General features: G+C 43.5%; 1 protein-coding gene and 1 long non-coding RNA gene across 2 annotated transcripts; both read left to right on the top strand.

The window, feature by feature from the left end:
• The first annotated feature begins 4,461 nt into the window (after positions 1-4,461).
• Positions 4,462-5,346, top strand: LOC126066858 (uncharacterized). Its single transcript, XR_007515281.1, has 3 exons — positions 4,462-4,484; positions 4,709-4,736; positions 5,297-5,346. It is a non-coding gene; the product is annotated as an uncharacterized LOC126066858 (long non-coding RNA).
• Positions 5,347-5,689: 343 nt separating this feature from the next.
• On the top strand, positions 5,690-17,340 carry NEK2 (NIMA related kinase 2). Its single transcript, XM_049868555.1, has 8 exons — positions 5,690-5,997; positions 6,961-7,178; positions 7,470-7,710; positions 9,751-9,833; positions 11,034-11,160; positions 12,858-13,077; positions 15,204-15,329; positions 16,456-17,340. The coding sequence occupies exons 1-8, from the start codon at positions 5,902-5,904 to the stop codon at positions 16,677-16,679; spliced, it is 1,335 nt and encodes a 444-aa protein (XP_049724512.1). The 5' UTR covers positions 5,690-5,901; the 3' UTR covers positions 16,680-17,340.
• The last annotated feature ends 549 nt before the right edge of the window (positions 17,341-17,889 follow it).

Here is a 17,889-nt window from a genome sequence, read left to right as displayed (position 1 = left end):
CATTGTGCATGGAGTTGCCATGAGTCAGGGTCTGACTCAGTGGCAGCTAACAGCAAAGACAATGTGCTAGAGAAAGCTTCTCAGAGTAGAGGAGAGGATGTTGGAATTGAATCTTAAAGAAAAGTTGTGTCCTCTGGACAGACACGATATGGACGAAATGGTAAGGAAATGGGCTGGACAGATTCCAGACAAATGGAATGCAGGTGCACGGGTGGTGGTAGTGGTGGTGGTGGGGAGCTGAGACAGTTCACTGGATTTGGAAATTTGGGGCAAAGAGTAAGAACAGATGAATGGCCAGAGATAAGGTATAGGGCTGGATTTGGGGCAGGCCAGCCAAGGAGAGGAGATCTAGGGGTGCTGTCTTGCTTTCTTAGTGATGCTGTCTCTTAGGCTTGGTCCTCTAGAGAACCAGTAAAGCATATAAATACACAGATTTATAACAAGGAAATGGCTCATGGGGTTGTAGAGCCTGGAATGTCCCAAGTCTGTGGGTCAGAATTGAGGATTCTCCCGATTCACGTAGCCACATGGTCTGGAGAACCCAAGATCTGCAGGTGAGACAGCAGGGCTCTTGCTCACAGGCTATGAAGATCAACAAATTCCAAGATCGGCAGGCAAGGCTGCAGGTAAGCTGCTAGCTCAAGTCCCAAGAACCGGAGGTCAGACGAACAGGAGCCAGCTGCAGGATCCAGAATGAGCAAAAGCCCATGAGCCTTGGCAGAATGGCCACTTATATTTGATGCAGGCTGCATGCCCAAGGAAGCTCCCTTTCAACTGATTGGCTACTCACAGAAGATCCCGTCACGGAGGTGATCACATTATATCAAATCTCATCATGGAAGTGATCACAACATCATGCGACTGCCAAAAAAAAAAAAAAAAAAAATTTTTTTTTTTTTTTTTGCCAAACTACATCATAATTGTGAAACGTCTGAGAATCATGGCCCAGCCAAGTTGACACAGAAACTTAACCATCACATCCTGTAACAGAAATACAAGTGGGTGGCTGTAATGAATAGAAATTAATTTTCTCACAGTTTAGGACACTAGAACTCTGAATTCAGGGTGCCAGCTTTATGGAAAGGCTCTTTGTATTGTCTGAGAGAAAATCCTCGACTCTAGCCAGCAATGCTTGGAGTTCCTGGGCTTGTAGACTGGTTGACCTCTGTCATCTTCAGATAATGTCGACTTCCCCCTCTGTCTGCTTTGTTCCGTGCCTAATCTGTTCTTGCATATCTCAAAAGTGTGTGTGTGATATTAATGATACTGTTTGATAATTTCTGCATTCTGTTGGATCACCTTTCTTTGGAATAGGCACATATATGGATCTCTTCCAGTTGGTTGGACAGGTAGCAGTCTTCCAAATTTCTTGGACAGATGAGTGAGCACTTCCAGCTCTGCATCCATTTGTTGAAACATCTCAATTGGAATTCTGTCAATTTCCTTGTTTTTCGCCAATGCCTTCAGTGCAGGTTCGACTTCTTCCTTTAGTGCCATTGGTTCTTGATCTTATGCTATCTCCTGAAATGGATGAACATCAACCAGTTATTTTTTGTACAGTGACACTGTGTACTACTTCCATCTTCTTGTGATGCTTCCCACATTGTTTATTTCCCACAGAATCCTTCAATATTGCAACTTGAGTCTTGAATTTTCAGTTCTTCCAGCTTGAGCAATGCGAAGCGTGTTCTTCCTTTTTAATTTTCCAACTCCAAGTGTTTGCACATTTCACTGTAATACTTTGTCTTCTTGAGCCACCTTTGAAATTTTCTGTCAGCTGTCTTACTTCATTTATTCCGTTTGCTTTAGCTACTCTATGTTCAAGAGCAAGCTTCAGAGCATCTTCTGACATCCATTTTGGTCTTTTCTTTCTTTCCTGTCTTTTTAATGACCTCTTGCTTTCTTCATGTACATCCTTTATGTTATTCCACAACTTGTCTGGTCTTCCATCCTTAGTGTTTCATGAGTCAAATCTATTCTTGAGATGGTCTCTAAATTCAGGTAGAATATATTCAAGGTCATACTTTGCTGCTTGTGGACTTGTTCTAGTTTTCATCAGCTTCAACTTTCATATGAGCAATTGATGGTCTGTTTCACAGTCAGCCACTGGTCTTGTTCTGACTGAAGATACTGAGCTTTTCCACATATGTAGTTGATTTGATTGCTGTGTATACCATCTGAGGAGGTTCACATGTGTCATGGATTGAATTGTGTCCCTCCAAAATATGTCAATTGGCTAGGCCATGATTCCCAGCATTTTGTGATTGCCCACCATTTTGTCATCTGATGTGATTTTCCTATGTGTTGTAAAGCCTATCTCTATGGTGTTGATGAGGGGATTAGCGGCAGTTATGCTAATGAGGCAGGACTCAATCTACAAGAATGGATTGTGTCTTTGGCCAATCTCTTCTGAGATATAAAAGGGAGAACTGAGCAGAGAGACACCGGGACCTCACACCACCAAGAAACTAGAGCCAGGAAAATAGCATGTCCTTTGGACCCAGGGTCCCTGTGCTGAGAAGCTCCTCACTCAGGGAAAGATTGATGACAAGGACATTCCTCCAGAGCTGAAAGACAGAAAACCTTCCCCTGCAACCGGCACCCTGAATTTGGACTTCTAGTCTCCTAGATTGTGAGAGAATAAATTTCTGTTTGTTAAAGACATCCATTTGTGGTATTTCTGTTACAGGAGCACAAGATAACTAAGACAACGTGTATAGTCGCCATTTATGTTGCTGAAAAAAGGTATTTGCAATGAAGAAGTTGTTGGTCTTGCAAAATTCTATCATGTGATTTCTGCCATCATTTCCATCATCAAGGCCATATTTTCCAACTACCAATCCTTCGTTTCCAACTTTCGCATTCCAATCACCAGTAATTATCAATGCATCCTGATTGTATGTTCAATCAGTTTCAGGCTGCATAAGTTGGTAAAAATCTTCAATTTCTTCATATTTGGCCTTAGTGGTTGGTGCATGTCTTAGTTATCTAGTGCTGCTATAACAAAATACCACAAGTGGCTGGCTTTAACAAAGAGAAACTTATTCTTTCACAGTCCAGTAGGCTAGAAGTCTGAATTCAGGGCACTGGCTCCAGGGGAAGGCTTTCTCTGTCAGCTCTGGAGGAAGGTCCTTGTCGTCAGTCTTCCCTTGGTCTGGGAGCATCTCAGCCCAGTAACCTCAGGTCCAAAGGATGCTCTCTCCTCCTGGCACTGCTTTCTTGGTGGTATGAGGTCCCCCATCTCTCTGTTCACTTCTCTCTTCTGTATCTCAAAAGAGATTGGCTTAAGACACTATCTAATCTTGTAGATCTCATCACCATGACTGGTGCTAATCCATTTTATTACATTATAGTGATAGAATTTACTACACATACGGAAATCAAATCAGATGATAAAATGGTAGACAATCATACAATACTGGGAATGATGACCCTGCCAAGTTGACAGATATTATTTGGGGACACAATTCAATCCATGACAGTGCACAGATTTGAATGACAGTCGTATTAACCAGTCTTCCTTGTAGGCCTTTGGATCTTATTGTATCACTGACAGCGTTGTACTTCAGGATAGATTCTGAAATGTTCTTTTTGATGATGAATGCAACATCATTCCTCATCAGTTTGTCATTCCATATTCTCTTGCATATTCCAGAACATCAGGGACTTCCATACTCTTCCCTGACATTTGTAGACATCCTCATGCTGATTGAACAGGCCTCCAAAGTTGGTGTTCAGAAATACAGTCTATGACACCTGTGGAAACCCCGATGGTGTAGTGGTTAAGTGCTGCAGCTACTAACTAAACAGTCAGCAGTTCGAATGCTCCAGGCACTCCTTGGGAACTCTACCAGGCAGTTCTACCCTGTCTTTTAGGGTTGCTATGAGTCAGAATCTACTACAGGGCAGAGAGTTTGGTTTCATTTTGATGTGATGGCTGCACCCTGAAGTCACAGTAAGCCTTGAGTGATTACTATGAGTATCCACTGTTTATGCCTCAATTCTGTTAAACCTAAGGCAAATAATTTAACCTTTCTGTGCTTCAGTTTCCTCATGGGAAATAACACTAATTCCTGCTTTATAGGTTTGTGTCGAGGGATGAACGAGATAATACGTACAACGCGCTTAGCACAGTCCTGCATCACAGTAAGCACTAATTCACTATTTTTCAGTGAGGGACTGTATTTTTCTCAGGTCCCGCCGTCTTCAGGATCCAAGAATTCAGGTGCCAGGCTCAGGATACCAGGATTCAGGTACCAGGTTCAGGATACGGGAATTCAGGTGCCAGGTTCAGGATTCGGGAATTCAGGCGCCAGGTTCAGGATACGGGAATTCAGGCGCCAGGTTCAGGATACGGGAATTCAGGCGCCAGGTTCAGGATACGGGAATTCAGGTGCCAGGTTCAGGATATGGGAATTCAGGTGCCAGGTTCAGGATATGGGAATTCAGGTGCCAGGTTCAGGATATGGAAATTCAGGTGCCAGGTTCAGGATTTGGGAATTCAGGTGCCAGGTTCAGGATATGGGAATTCAGGTGCCAGGTTCAGAATTCGGGAATTCAGGTGCCAGGTTCAGGATATGGGAATTCAGGTGCCAGGTTCAGGATTTGGGAATTCAGGCGCCAGGTTCAGGATATGGGAATTCAGGCGCCAGGTTCAGGATATGGGAATTCAGGTGCCAGGTTCAGGATATGGGAATTCAGGTGCCAGGTTCAGGATTCGGGAATTCAGGTGCCAGGTTCAGGATATGGGAATTCAGGTGCCAGGTTCAGGATACGGGAATTCAGGTGCCAGGTTCAGGATTTGGGAATTCAGGCGCCAGGTTCAGGATATGGGAATTCAGGTGCCAGGTTCAGGATACCGGGATTCAGGTGCCAGGTTCAGGATACGGGAATTCAGGTGCCAGGTTCAGGATACGGGAATTCAGGTGCCAGGTTCAGGATACGGGAATTCAGGTGCCAGGTTCAGGATACGGGAATTCAGGTGCCAGGTTCAGGATACGGGAATTCAGGTGCCAGGTTCAGGATTTGGGAATTCAGGCGCCAGGTTCAGGATATGGGAATTCAGGTGCCAGGTTCAGGATACCGGGATTCAGGTGCCAGGTTCAGGATACGGGAATTCAGGTGCCAGGTTCAGGATTCGGGAATTCAGGTGCCAGGTTCAGGATTCGGGAATTCAGGCGCCAGGTTCAGGATACCGGGATTCAGGTGCCAGGTTCAGGATACGGGAATTCAGGTGCCAGGTTCAGGATACCGGGATTCAGGTGCCAGGTTCAGGATACGGGAATTCAGGTGCCAGGTTCAGGATACGGGAATTCAGGTGCCAGGTTCAGGATTCGGGAATTCAGGTGCCAGGTTCAGGATTCGGGAATTCAGGCGCCAGGTTCAGGATACCGGGATTCAGGTGCCAGGTTCAGGGAACGGAGGGCGGAGGGCGCTGTGCAGAGCGGAGTGGGTAGTGCGAGAGGTCCGAGTAGAAAGGTTAGAAGGCAGTTGTTTGAAGCGGTGTGTAAAAGGGTCTCAGGAGACGTAGGTTCCGGGACCTCGGTTACCTCGGGATTTCCGCCGGAGAGATAAGGTGCCCGGACCCGCTTCCTTTCCCCCGCCCCTTCCCTGGTTTAGCTCCGCCTCTTCCTCCCTCGAGACTGAAATCCCAGGCGGACGCCGACGCCGACGCGGTTGCCTAGTGATACACTTTTCCCAAGATGCCCAGGGAGGTGTTGTGTTTCTCTTAGCCAATCAGAGAGGCGGAGCGACCCCACCGCCAGCCAATAGACTACGAGGTCAGGGCCCGCGACGGTTAAACGGGGTCGGCTCTACCGCAGTCTCGGCGCGGAGGGTCTCCGGGTCCGGGAGGCGTCACCGCGGCCGGCAGGAGGCGACGCGAGCCCGGCGGACCCGGCCATGCCGTCCCGGGCCGAGGACTATGAGGTGCTGCACACCATCGGCACGGGCTCCTACGGCCGCTGCCAGAAGATCCGGAGGAGGAGCGACGGCAAGGTGAGCCCCCGGGCCGTCCCCTGCCCGGTCCCCGTCCCCGTCCCCGTCCCCGGCGCCGTCCCCTGCCCAGTCCCCTTCCTGGTCCCCGTCCCCGCTTCTTCCGCGGCTCCGGTCTCCCGGGGGCAAGCGCCCTGCGCCCCGAAGGGAAGTGAGAGGCCTGGGGTTGTGGGCGTTAGCGTTAGGGTTAGGGTTAGAGGGCTGGGTACCCGGAACAGCCGGCCGTGGGTTAGGGTTAGAGTTAGGGTTAGCGTTAGGGTTAGGGTTAGAATTAGAGGGCTGGGTACCCGGAACAGCCGGCCTTGGGTTAGGGTTAGGGTTAGAGGGCTGGGTACCCGGAACAGCCGGGCGTGGGTCTGCGGCTGACTGTCTTCCCTCGTTAAGGGGCCGGAGACCGTCTTAGCTGCGTGCGTCCGTTTCTCCCCTCTCTCCGATTTCCTTCCTTTTTCCTGCTCTGATCTCTGGAGAACCCTCTCTGGGTGACAGCCGAACCTTACTCCTTGCAGTCAGAACTCACTTAAAATGCCCATTATTAGGATTATTGGATTCATATTTCCTAATGTGTGTGTAGGTAGAGCTTCCCCAGAACGAAACAATGGCGAGGCAACTGCGTGGCTGCTGATTGGAGGGGTCTTTGCTGAGGTCTCTCCAGCCGGGGAAAGCCTGGGCGGTCGGAATGGCCCGGGGTTTCCCTCTCCTGGGCCCCAGCTTTGATAAAATAACCTTTTTGCAACCTCTCACCAAACAACGTGGGCTGGGGGGCTGGCGGCTGGGGGATCACTTCCTCTACAGGAAGATTATGCAAATAAACTCAGGGCTCCTTAAGGTTTTTGAACTAAATGTAGATGATGATGACATTGATTGTAGGACATATTTAATAAATGGGGTAATTTTTTAAGCTTTGGAACTTTCATTATTCATTTTGAATATAATGAGTTCATTCATATCTTGGAATTCTTATTTCAGATATTAGTTTGGAAAGAGCTTGACTATGGCTCCATGACAGAGGCTGAGAAACAAATGCTCGTTTCTGAAGTGAATTTGCTTCGTGAACTGAAACATCCAAACATTGTCCGTTACTATGATCGAATTATTGACCGGACCAACACAACACTGTACATAGTAATGGAATATTGTGAAGGAGGGGACCTAGCTAGTGTGATTACAAAGGGAACCAAGGAAAGGTAATGTAATCTTTTAAATGGAAGCTGGAAATGAGTCTAGTTTTATTTTGGTTAAGCATCTAGGATCTGGGATAGGGTGCTTTTTAGTAATATGGAAGAGTGTTCTTGTATTTGGCGGATCCACTGTACTTGAGAAAATCCGTGGTGAATCAAAGTTCACATACCCGTGTTTATCAAAATAATACTCTTTCTTCCTATTTATACACTTTAAAAACTAGATGATTCACATTATTCCATCTTTGTAATAATTTTATTCAGAACTTTTACATTGTATAACTGCCTTGGTTTCAGACAATACTTAGATGAAGAGTTTGTTCTTCGAGTGATGACTCAGTTGACTCTGGCCCTAAAGGAGTGTCACAGACGAAGTGATGGTGGCCATACTGTGCTGCATCGGGACCTGAAACCAGCCAATGTCTTCCTGGATGGCAAGCAAAATGTCAAGCTTGGAGACTTTGGGCTCGCTAGAATATTAAACCATGATACGAGCTTTGCAAAAACATTTGTTGGTACACCATATTACATGTCTCCTGTAAGTATTACAGAATTTGGATAGTACCTTTAACTTAATGCTAAGTGCTCAAATGCAGAGAAATTGAGTTGTTTGCTGTTTAGTTATATTCATGTGCTAAGAATTAATAATATGGTTTCATTTTAAATTGATATTTTTTTCTAAGTGAACTACAAGACCATTCAACTTTATATCAGCAATTCAATTCAAGTGTTTATTGAATGACTACCATGTGCTAAGGTCTGGGATTACAAAGATGAAATAGACTCTGTCCCTACCTTCAACAACAGTGTTTCCTGCAGTGTGGCCCTGGACACTCACATTAGACTCACGTGAGGTGCTTGTTGAACGTGCAGATTCCTGAGCCCCAAACGCAAACCCTGATTTGGAATCTCTGGGCAGGTCCCTGGACTCAGCTTTTTTTTTTTGGACTCTGCATTTTAACAAATTCTCTAGATGATTAATAGCTCAAGAGGTGGAGCCACTTCAGGTAACATATGTTTAAAGTGCTAACTTTTTGTGCCTGTTCTCTTTTGTCACTCTTTCCTTTTAATGCAGCTGCAGTCACTTCACTTATCCACTTCCTCTATGGCTAGATATATTGTTTCCAAAATTTCTCCCCATTCTAAGAAGCCCTGCTATGTATATCTTCCTAGGAATTAGTTTCTTTTTGGTTATTTCATTGGAGTATGGCTTTCAAAATGAAATTAACTGGGTAAAAGGTTATGAATAGTTTATGACTCTCTATGGATATTGCCTGATAGCTTTTTAAAAACTTGAATCAAGAGCTATAGCACCAATATGCTAGCATATGAAATCTGAGCAGATACAGATGAATAGATGCTTATGATTAATTTTTTTAGTAGTTCACAATCATTTCTAGGGGTTTCCAAGTCATCTTTAGCTATGTTAACAGGTCTGATTACAGTATAGAACTCTGTAAATTAACAATTTTGTTTTTGACTAAGATTAGGCAGGACCAGAACAGTGTCGTTTATCTCTGGATCAATTTCCAAACAGAAAGCCTTTAATATGAAGGAAACTTACCTAGAAGTGATTTTGAAAAATTTGACACCTGTGCAATTCTTTTCTTCCTTTCCCTCTTGCCCTTGTAATTAGATCAGTTCAGCCTTCCCTAAGGCATTGGTTGTAGGAGCTGGTATCAGACCCACCTGGAGATTTTGGTACTTAGCTCTGCATCTGTTGAGAATAACAGCAATGGTAGACAGTTGTGCAGCAACAGCAGTGGAAATAAGTGGATGGAAGGCAGACAATTAAAACAACGAGACTATTAGTTACTGCTGTGGTTTGTATGGGGAAACCCTGGTGGTGTAGTGGTTAAGTGCTACAGCTGCTAACTGGGAGGCTGGCAGTTTAAATCTGCCAGGTGCTCCTTGAAAACTCTATGGGGCAGTTCTACTCTGTCCTATAGGGTCGCTATGAGTCGGAATCAACTCAATGGCAGTGGGTTTAGGTTTGGGTGGTTGATATGAGGGACTATGAAAAAAAAAATGAATAATCCAATTAGCCATTTATGTCTAACCATTTCAGTGTAGGCTAGATATATATTTTGGTCATACTGGAATTTTTTCTGGGTGTTTTAAAATGGAGTTTCTAGATTATGAATGTCTTGAAGGTAGAGGCCTTTCATACTCGCATTTGAATTATAGACACTTAGTCAATGTTCGTGAATGACTTAGATCTGACAAGGATGTCAGGACAAGATCTTCGCCTTTTTTCCATGACAAATTTGGAGATAAAGTATAAGGTATCAGCTTTTGTTATTGTGATACAAGAGCTCACAAGCTGAGTCAGCCTTTTGTATTTAGGGTTTTTGTTAGATATAAAATATTTGTATTTGTGATATGTACTTGTAAATATGGAGCCTGTTAAATTATAAATACATAATTTATATGTAAACTTATGTAAAATATATAATGTAAGCATATATTTTTTGAGTGAATATTACCAAACTTTGAGGTTTTACTTTGTCTCGGGGCAGTTTTATAAATTTTAAAACAAAATTAAGCCCTAACCCTTTTGCTTCTTTTTTCCCCTAAGGAACAAATGAATCGTATGTCCTACAATGAGAAGTCGGACATCTGGTCACTGGGCTGTTTGCTGTATGAGTTGTGTGCCTTAATGTAAGTAGGATGAAGATGACTAGTTTGGGGGTTAAACTTTGTCCTTCCACCGGGCTCAGCTAATAAAAGCATCCGTGCCAGTAAAAGCATGTTCAGATCTGAAAGAATTGTACCTTGGGTTAAAATTAAGGTAGATGGATACATAATTCTATAACCCACAAGGCTGGGTGTTGACTTCAAGCTACTTGACTGGTTAGATGCTTCCCCGCTAGACTGACACGTAGCTCCAGGGGAGAGCTCACAGGTCAGTTAGGCAGCTTAGGGCTGGTGCAAGGACGCGGAAGACGAAGCGTAGATCTAGGGGAGAGGTCTGGGGAAAGAGCTCTGATTCTTTACCTTTTTTCTTCTTTTCATTGCTTTCCTTCCAAATTATTCTATAGAGCAGTGGTTCTCAACTAGGGGACATTTCAATGTCTGCAGATACCTTTGGTTGTCATAACTGGAGAGGCTCCTGGCATCTAGTGGGGAGAGGTCAGGGATGCTGCTAAACAGTCTATAATGCACAGGACAGCCCCCCACAACAAAAAAATTATATGACCCTACCATGGATTGAATTATGTCCCCCCAAAAATGTTTGTATTAACTTGGTTGGGCCATGATTCCCAGTATTGTGTAGTTGTCCTCCATTTTGTGATTATAATTTTATGTTAAAGAGGATTAGGGTGGGATTGTAACACCCTTACCCAGGCCACATCCCTGATCCAACGTGAAGGGAGTTTGCCTGCGGTGTGGCCAGTACCACCTTTTATCTCTCAAGAGATGAAAGGGAAGCTAGCAGAGAGGGGGGAACCTCATACCACCAAGAAAGCAGTGCCGGGAGCAGAGTGTGCCCCTTGGACCTGAGATTTCGGTACTGAGATGCTCCCAGAACAAGGGAAGACTGATGACAGGGACCTTTCTCCAGAGCTGACAGAGAGAGAAGGCCTTCTGGAGCTGACACCCTGAATTTGGACTTGTAGCCTACTAGACAGTGAGAGAATAAATTTCTTTTTGTTAAGGCCATCCTCTTGTGATATTTCTGTTATAGCTGCACTAGATGACTAAGACAGACCCCAAATGCCAAAGTGCCTAGGTTGACAAACCTAGCTGTAGGGAGAAATCTCAGAAGTATAAATACAAACTAGAGCTTAAATTGTACTTTTGATTTGGTTTCTATTATATATTTTCAGTTTTAAAATTTCTTTTTCTTTTTTTTTTCAGGCCTCCATTTACAGCTTTCAACCAGAAAGAATTAGCTGGGAAGATCAGAGAAGGCAAATTCAGGCGAATCCCATATCGTTACTCTGATGAATTGAATAACATTATTACGAGGATGTTAAATTTGAAGGTAAAGAGTATAGAATTACACACTGTCTGTTTAAGTTAAGTTCTGGAGTACAGTCATGCACTGTGGAACATCCGTTCGGGCAGTGTCTGACCACATATACATCCATGGTCCCATAAAGTTAGAGCTCAGAAATCCCAACTGGAGAACGGGATGCAGCAGACTTCACCGGACGCGGCAATGTTACAGCTTCCTGCACACAGCCAACACGTGTACCTCATGTCTCTTCTGTATACGCAGTGCCCAGGTTACAAACTGGATCCATTCCTACATCTGTCCTTAAGTCGAATTTGTAGGTAGGTTGGAGTAGGTACCTACGGTTCTTATTTAGCATCAATTAGTCAAATGTTTGTCTTAGTGTACAGTATATATTTTACCTTTCTATGCATATAAAATGCTTTAGAAACACCTCCAGCCCACACAGTGTTTTCACGAGCGTTACCAAGTGGTGCAGGCATTTGTTATTACGAACCATTGCGTTTAACTCAGAATTTTAATATAATAGGCTTCATGGCAGTCCGTTCTTGAGTACAACCTGGGGACTGCCTGTAGCTTGGGGTTCGCACAATGTCCAAGTCACATCACACCCTATTTCACAGAACGTATTGTAGACGTAAGTGGTACATGACTATATATATATATTCTCTCTTACAGAGCAATGAAGACTGAAGGAACATTAAATATATTTCCTTAGCTAAATATACTGTGTTCACACAAGTGAAAACATAAATGTGGCAGATTGCACATCCTTGCTGCCCGACCTTCTGTGCATTCTTTATTGCTCTTCCCACTCTCTGCCCTGCTAACAGATGGTTGGTAGCAAGAGAAGATTGCAGAAAGGATCTGAATGCTCAGCTTCCCCTGTCCTTGCCTACCTCAAGGTGGCAGGTGGTAAGGAAAAGGGCCAAAAATAAGATTTTATTACTCTGCCTCTAGCTCCAGCTGAGACTTTAGAGACCAGTAAAAGGGAAGTCTCAAAAAAGCAGTGGGAAAATAGCTTGAATAAAGAGATTGATTATGCGGGAAAGATTTGGCCATGGTTGGGGAGGGAGATGTTCTGCAGGGTCAGGCTGATGGAAGAGGAGAAGGAAATGCTGTAGGATCATAAAGAAGGGCACAGGTGAAGTAACAGAAGGTCAGTGAGAAAGTGTCCTGCTTAACGTAGCTTAGAGACGTAAGGGAAGTAACCAGTACCAGTTGCCTTCGAGTTGATTCCAACTTCTGGAGACCTCGTATATGTCTGAGTAGAACTGTGCTCCATAGAGTTTTCAATGGCTGATTTATTAGGTAGATTGCCAGGCCTTTCTTATGAGGTGCTGCCTTTGGGTAGATGCGAACCCTCAACCTTTCAGTTACCAGCCAAGTGTGTTAACTGTTTACACCACCCAGGGACTCCTTCCCCTAAAACAGACCTCTGCCAAGCACCAGCACAAGATATCCCAAAGTACTTCAGAGATCGGGCCTCCTTAGAAAGGTTAAAAGGTTGAAGGGGAGGAAAAGTAAGTTAAATCTAGATGATTTTGTGGACCCAGAATCTTGAGTTATAGCCACCAATGAACTTATTTTCCTGATATTTAAGACTCACCCATAAAACAGTGCTCTGTTTTGCTCTGGAAATGTGCACACGTTTGAATGTAACCGCTTTCTTAGGGTGAGCATTGTGCTGTGAAACCTGGCTGTAACACCACGTGTTTCCCCAGGATTACCACCGGCCTTCCGTGGAAGAGATTCTTGAGAACCCTCTGATAGCAGACTTGGTTGCAGAACAGCAGAGAAAAAATCCTGAGAGAAGAGGACGGCGGTTAGCAGAGTCAGGAAAGTTGCAGGATTCCAGCCCTGTAACGAGTGAGCTGAAACTAAGGGAGCTGCAGTTACAGGAACGAGAGCAAGCCCTCAAAGCCAGAGAAGAAAGATTGGAGCGTAAGTCGAATGGGGGTCGGAGCAGAGGAGAGCTGCAGGAGGGTTATTTTTTGTGTGTGAATATTTATTCAAACAGAATATTCTCTATGTGTATGTTCTATTAGAAAATTCTTATAAACGTTTGAAACATCAAAGTGTGTATTGTAAATTAAATAACTAAGCTTGCTGGCCCCTGTGTTCGTGACTTCTTTCTCTGAGATCAGTTGTTAGCCATTATATTTTTGGTCACCATGATGGCTGACATGTAGCCTTCATACTTTACTATAGAGTTACTTCTTTCCTTCTCTTCTTGAAATACCGTAAGGTTTTTCCATTGTACAGGAAGGTCTTAGAATTTGCTGCCTTCCATAATAAAAGCCATTACTTCTACCTTCTAAAATGGCTGGACCAACACTATTCCAGGTCTAAAATCCTACAATGTAAAATTAGATGTGTTCAGGCAATTTAATAGAGGAAATGGGTATAAGATATTCTAGGTTTATAAACAATACCCTGATGGCTGTTGACATTGACTTGATGGGTAGTAACTGAGTAGGTGCTAATTATTAGTTTTGGTGGTGAAAATCTGTCTGCCCCACCAAGGTGAGCAATGCTACCAAGGTTTTAGAATTACTCAAGGTAGCAACCGCTGGGAGACTCTTCATTTTACATGAAGAGATTGGAAATGGGTTGTGGATGTTTCCTGTCACCCTCACTCCCCTGATCTCAGTTCTGCAGCTTTGTGCCCAGTGCAGACTTCACATACATTTTACAAATTTATTCATTTAATGTTGTGCTTTAGGTGAAAGTTTACACAGCAAAGTAGGTTCCCATTTAACAATTTTTATACACATTGTTCCATGACGTTGGTTATAACTTTGACAATGTGTCAGCTTCTCATTATTTCCGTTCTGTTTGTTCTATTCCCACTGATCTAGCCTCTCTGCCCCTCCTTGCCTTCTCGTGTTTGCGTTTGGGTAAATGTTGACCATTTGGTCTTGTATAGTTGAATTGTTTAAGGGAGCACATCACTCACTAATCTGTAATATAATCTATTGTTTGGCTGAAAATTGACCTCCAGAAATAGCTTCAGTTCCAAGTTAAAAGGGTACTTTAGGTAATAGTCTCCGGGGTTCTTCTAGCCTCTTTTGGTTCAGTAGGTTTGGGCTTTTTTAGGAACTTGAATTTTGTTTTACATTTTTTCTCCCATTCCATCCTGGACCTTCTATTATGTCCCTGGTCAGAATGGTCTGTAGTAGTAGCTGGGCACCATCTAGTTCTTCTGGTCTCAGGTTAGAAGAGGCTGTGAATTGTGTGGGCTGTTAGTCTTGTGGACTAGTTTTTTCTTTGAGTCTTTGGTTTCCTTCATACTCTTTTGCTCCAGACGAGTAGAGACCAGTGGTTGTATCTTAGATGGCCGCTTGCAAGCTTTTAAGAGCCCAGATTCTACTCACCAAACTAGGATATAGAATTTACATGTTTAAATGTGCCTATAAAGAGTGCAATGCATTGGTTAGTGTTTTACTTTTTAATGACAATTAAATATTATAAGATATGTTTACTATATAGCAAGCATATCTGGAAACATTTTTGACTCTTTTGTCAAAAGATTCTGTGAACAACAAAACAAACCTTGTTCTTAAAACTTACCTCAGCATTTTGTAATTTCATATGGTACCTGGAATCTAAGCACTTTCTGAATTCTGGGCCATGAGGAAATAATATCCTTTGTTACAAATCTGAAGAACTGCCTCCTGAGTTGTGGTTTGTTTCTTTCCCTTTGGGTGGTTTTATTCGAACAGAAGAAGGAGGTTTTGTACTGTGAGGTCAGGCGAGGCCCTGAAAGTGAACTGTTGTCTGCTCTCAGTGGAGACCAGAGATTGCTTTAGTTTTTGCTTCCTGCACATGCCCTGTAGTTGGGCGTAAACCCAACCTTACAGGATAATGTAAACAACATCTCAAAACACTGAATTCAAAACTAGCACCGTCAGGCTGACCAGGGCATGCAGTAAGAAATCGTTCACAAAACACGGCTAACCAGTAGTCAGGCGTGGTGAGGCAAAGAGGTAAGATTACCAAATGTAGATTATTTTATACCCAAAGCCACTTGTTAATTTCTTTCTTTCTCTTTTCATTGCCTTTTAAAGAAAAGGAACGTGAGATTTGTATTCGTGAGAGACTTGCAGAAGATAAACTGGCAAGAGCGGAGAGTCTGTTGAAGAATTACAGCCTGCTGAAGGAGCAGAAGCTCCTATCTCTGGCAAGTAATTCAGGTATGAGAACCAACCCAGAAGACGGACTAGTGCCACAAGGGAAGAACAGCGCATGAGTGTTCCCCTGAAGACGACTGTGGTAGCACTTTAGATTTACAAAGTCTCAGATTTTAAGATGGATTTCATTGATATGTGCATTTAAATGGAAATAAGGGTTCTGTTATAGCCTGGAGTGCTGTCGTCCAGACAGCAGCAGGCTTACTTCCTCCTCATCTTCATCAGGTGTGAGGCTTGCTCTGGTCACTCCGAACGCCACCCAGCACTCCTGGCTCCCTTTCCAGCCTTCTTTTTTCCCATAGCACTTCCCCCATCTCCCAGTTCTCATAGCTACTTGTTTGTCTGTTTGTGGTGTGTTGCCCCCACTCCAGTAGGGCCTTTGGGTTACAGCAGCCTGTACTATGAGCTCAATAAATGCCTGAGCGTATTTCCTTTAAATGAACACAAAGGAAAAATAAAATGGTACGGATTTCAAGCTTGCAAACCCCAGCCCCCAAATAGTTCTGTCAAGAGCTAATAGTGTTGCCACTTTAAGTAAATATGATCATTTAGTTTTTCCCGTAAAAAAAAAAAAACAGTTCCCTTTTTCCACTACATTGTTACTTGATTTTCCTTGTCATTACTTTTGCCATACTGAACTTAATTTATGTTCTGTTTGAAACAAGTTTCAAGTCATTTAAGCTTCTTTGATCTAAGTGTTTTTGAACTCTTAACCAGAACTGTGGAGACCCTATAAGAATGAGCTCTTGCTGCCATGCTTTTCTGGAAGTAATGTGTTCTAGATAAAATGACACTTATTTTCAAGAATAGGGATAAATAACATTGATTTCTAGAAATTTAACATTATGGCTTATAATCTCCAGTGCCTTTAACCTTTGGAGGAAAAGTTAACTGTTAAAGAGAGAAAACTGTATGTTCCTTGATTTTCGGAACATTCCAAGGTTACTTTTTCAGTGCTGTGGACTAGAGGGCTGATTGATTTCTGCCAGGGCCCCCTCTCCCCGCCTACCTGGATTTCAGATGAGCAGTGGAAGGTAAATATTTTGAGGAAGTATAGGTAGCATGATGAGTGTAGAGGGGTTGAGCTCCTGTTCTAGTAACTCAAAACCCTCTCTTTTTTTTTTTAAAGACCTTGATCTTCCATCCTCGATGATTAAGAAAAAAGTTCATTTCAGTGGGGAAAGTAAAGAGAATGTCATGAGGAGTGAGAATTCAGAGAATCTGCTGACTTCGAAATCCAAGTGCAGAGATCTGAAGAAAAGGCTTCATGCTGCTCAGCTGCGTGCTCAAGCCCTGTCAGATATTGAGAAAAATTACCACCTCAAAAGCAGACAGATACTGGGCATGCGCTAGCCTCGGGAGGAGGCCTCGAGCTGTGCAGTATGTAATGCAGCCAAGCCTTTAAAGACTGATAGTCAACTGCTGTAGCTTTGTACACTCGGTTCTATGAGCCACGCCTTTTGTACAGGAAGCACGATCCTTCGAATTGCTTTTCCTGTTCTTTAGAAACAGTTGTAGAAAGTGCCCACACCTTCCCTCGTTTTTCCTTGTTTTACTCACAGCTGAGAACATTTTATAGAAAGAATGACGCTTTCCTGGTTGGTCGGGTTTTTAATCGTGTGTGCGATTACACTGGAAACACGAGGCGCCAAGTTGTAAATCTTGGGGCAAATAACGTTAGGAAAAAATACTTACCCGGGAGTGGCACTTAACTGAGAAGTTTTCAGTGACTGAGTGGTGTGCTTACGATTGTCATGTCTAGGTTTAAAATTTAAGTCTGAGGTTTTAAATGTTCTTGAGCTTCCTAGAAAACTTAATTGCATACAAATGGGTCACAATAACCTGACATCTGTCTTCTAAATATCTCACTACTCTATAGTGCAAATCTATCATCTTTTGTGAAAGTTCATCACTGTGATGTATATTTTTTTTCCCTTTTTACTCTTTTTAACAGTATATGTGAAATTTACTCTATTTTACGGTATGTAAGCTGGCCATTATTTACCCCCCTCTATCTCACTAAACAAAAAGAGTTCTTTAGTTTTCCTATGTTTGTCTCTTTCATTTATCGACCTCTTGGTGGAAGGAGTGTGTGTCTGACTCGCAGGCATTACAGGAGAGCCGTGTCTGCTCCCAAGCCATATCTGCTCCTGAGCCCCGTCTGCTCCTGAGCTACAATGGCACTTTCTCACATCTCATTAATCTGTCCCAGCCAGTGTTCCTCATCCGGGAGGGCGATCTTACCCCCCAGGGGACAGATGGCAATGTCTGGAGATACTTTTGATTGTCATGATTGGGGGCTGGGGGGAAGTACCACCAGATGCTGCCAGGGATGCTGCTAACTTTCTACAGTGCACAGGATAGCCCCCACCACAGAATGGCAAAAGTGCCACTCTCGAGAAGCCTGGTCTAAGCTCAAACTTTGTATTTTCCCACCTTTGAGCAAACTTTTGGATTTTGGTGTTTTTGGATGTCTAATTTTTAATATGAATTAGCAGTCTTTGCTGCCCCCATCACATTTTTTCATGTGATGTTTTCCTGGCTAGGCTAATCATTTCAGCTT

The sequence above is a fragment of the Elephas maximus genome, chromosome 24 (assembly GCF_024166365.1).
Source record: "Elephas maximus indicus isolate mEleMax1 chromosome 24, mEleMax1 primary haplotype, whole genome shotgun sequence".
Taxonomy (NCBI): Eukaryota; Metazoa; Chordata; class Mammalia; order Proboscidea; family Elephantidae; genus Elephas; species Elephas maximus.
Note: the sequence above shows the minus strand (reverse complement) of the source record. Positions and strands in the feature narration are given on the sequence as shown.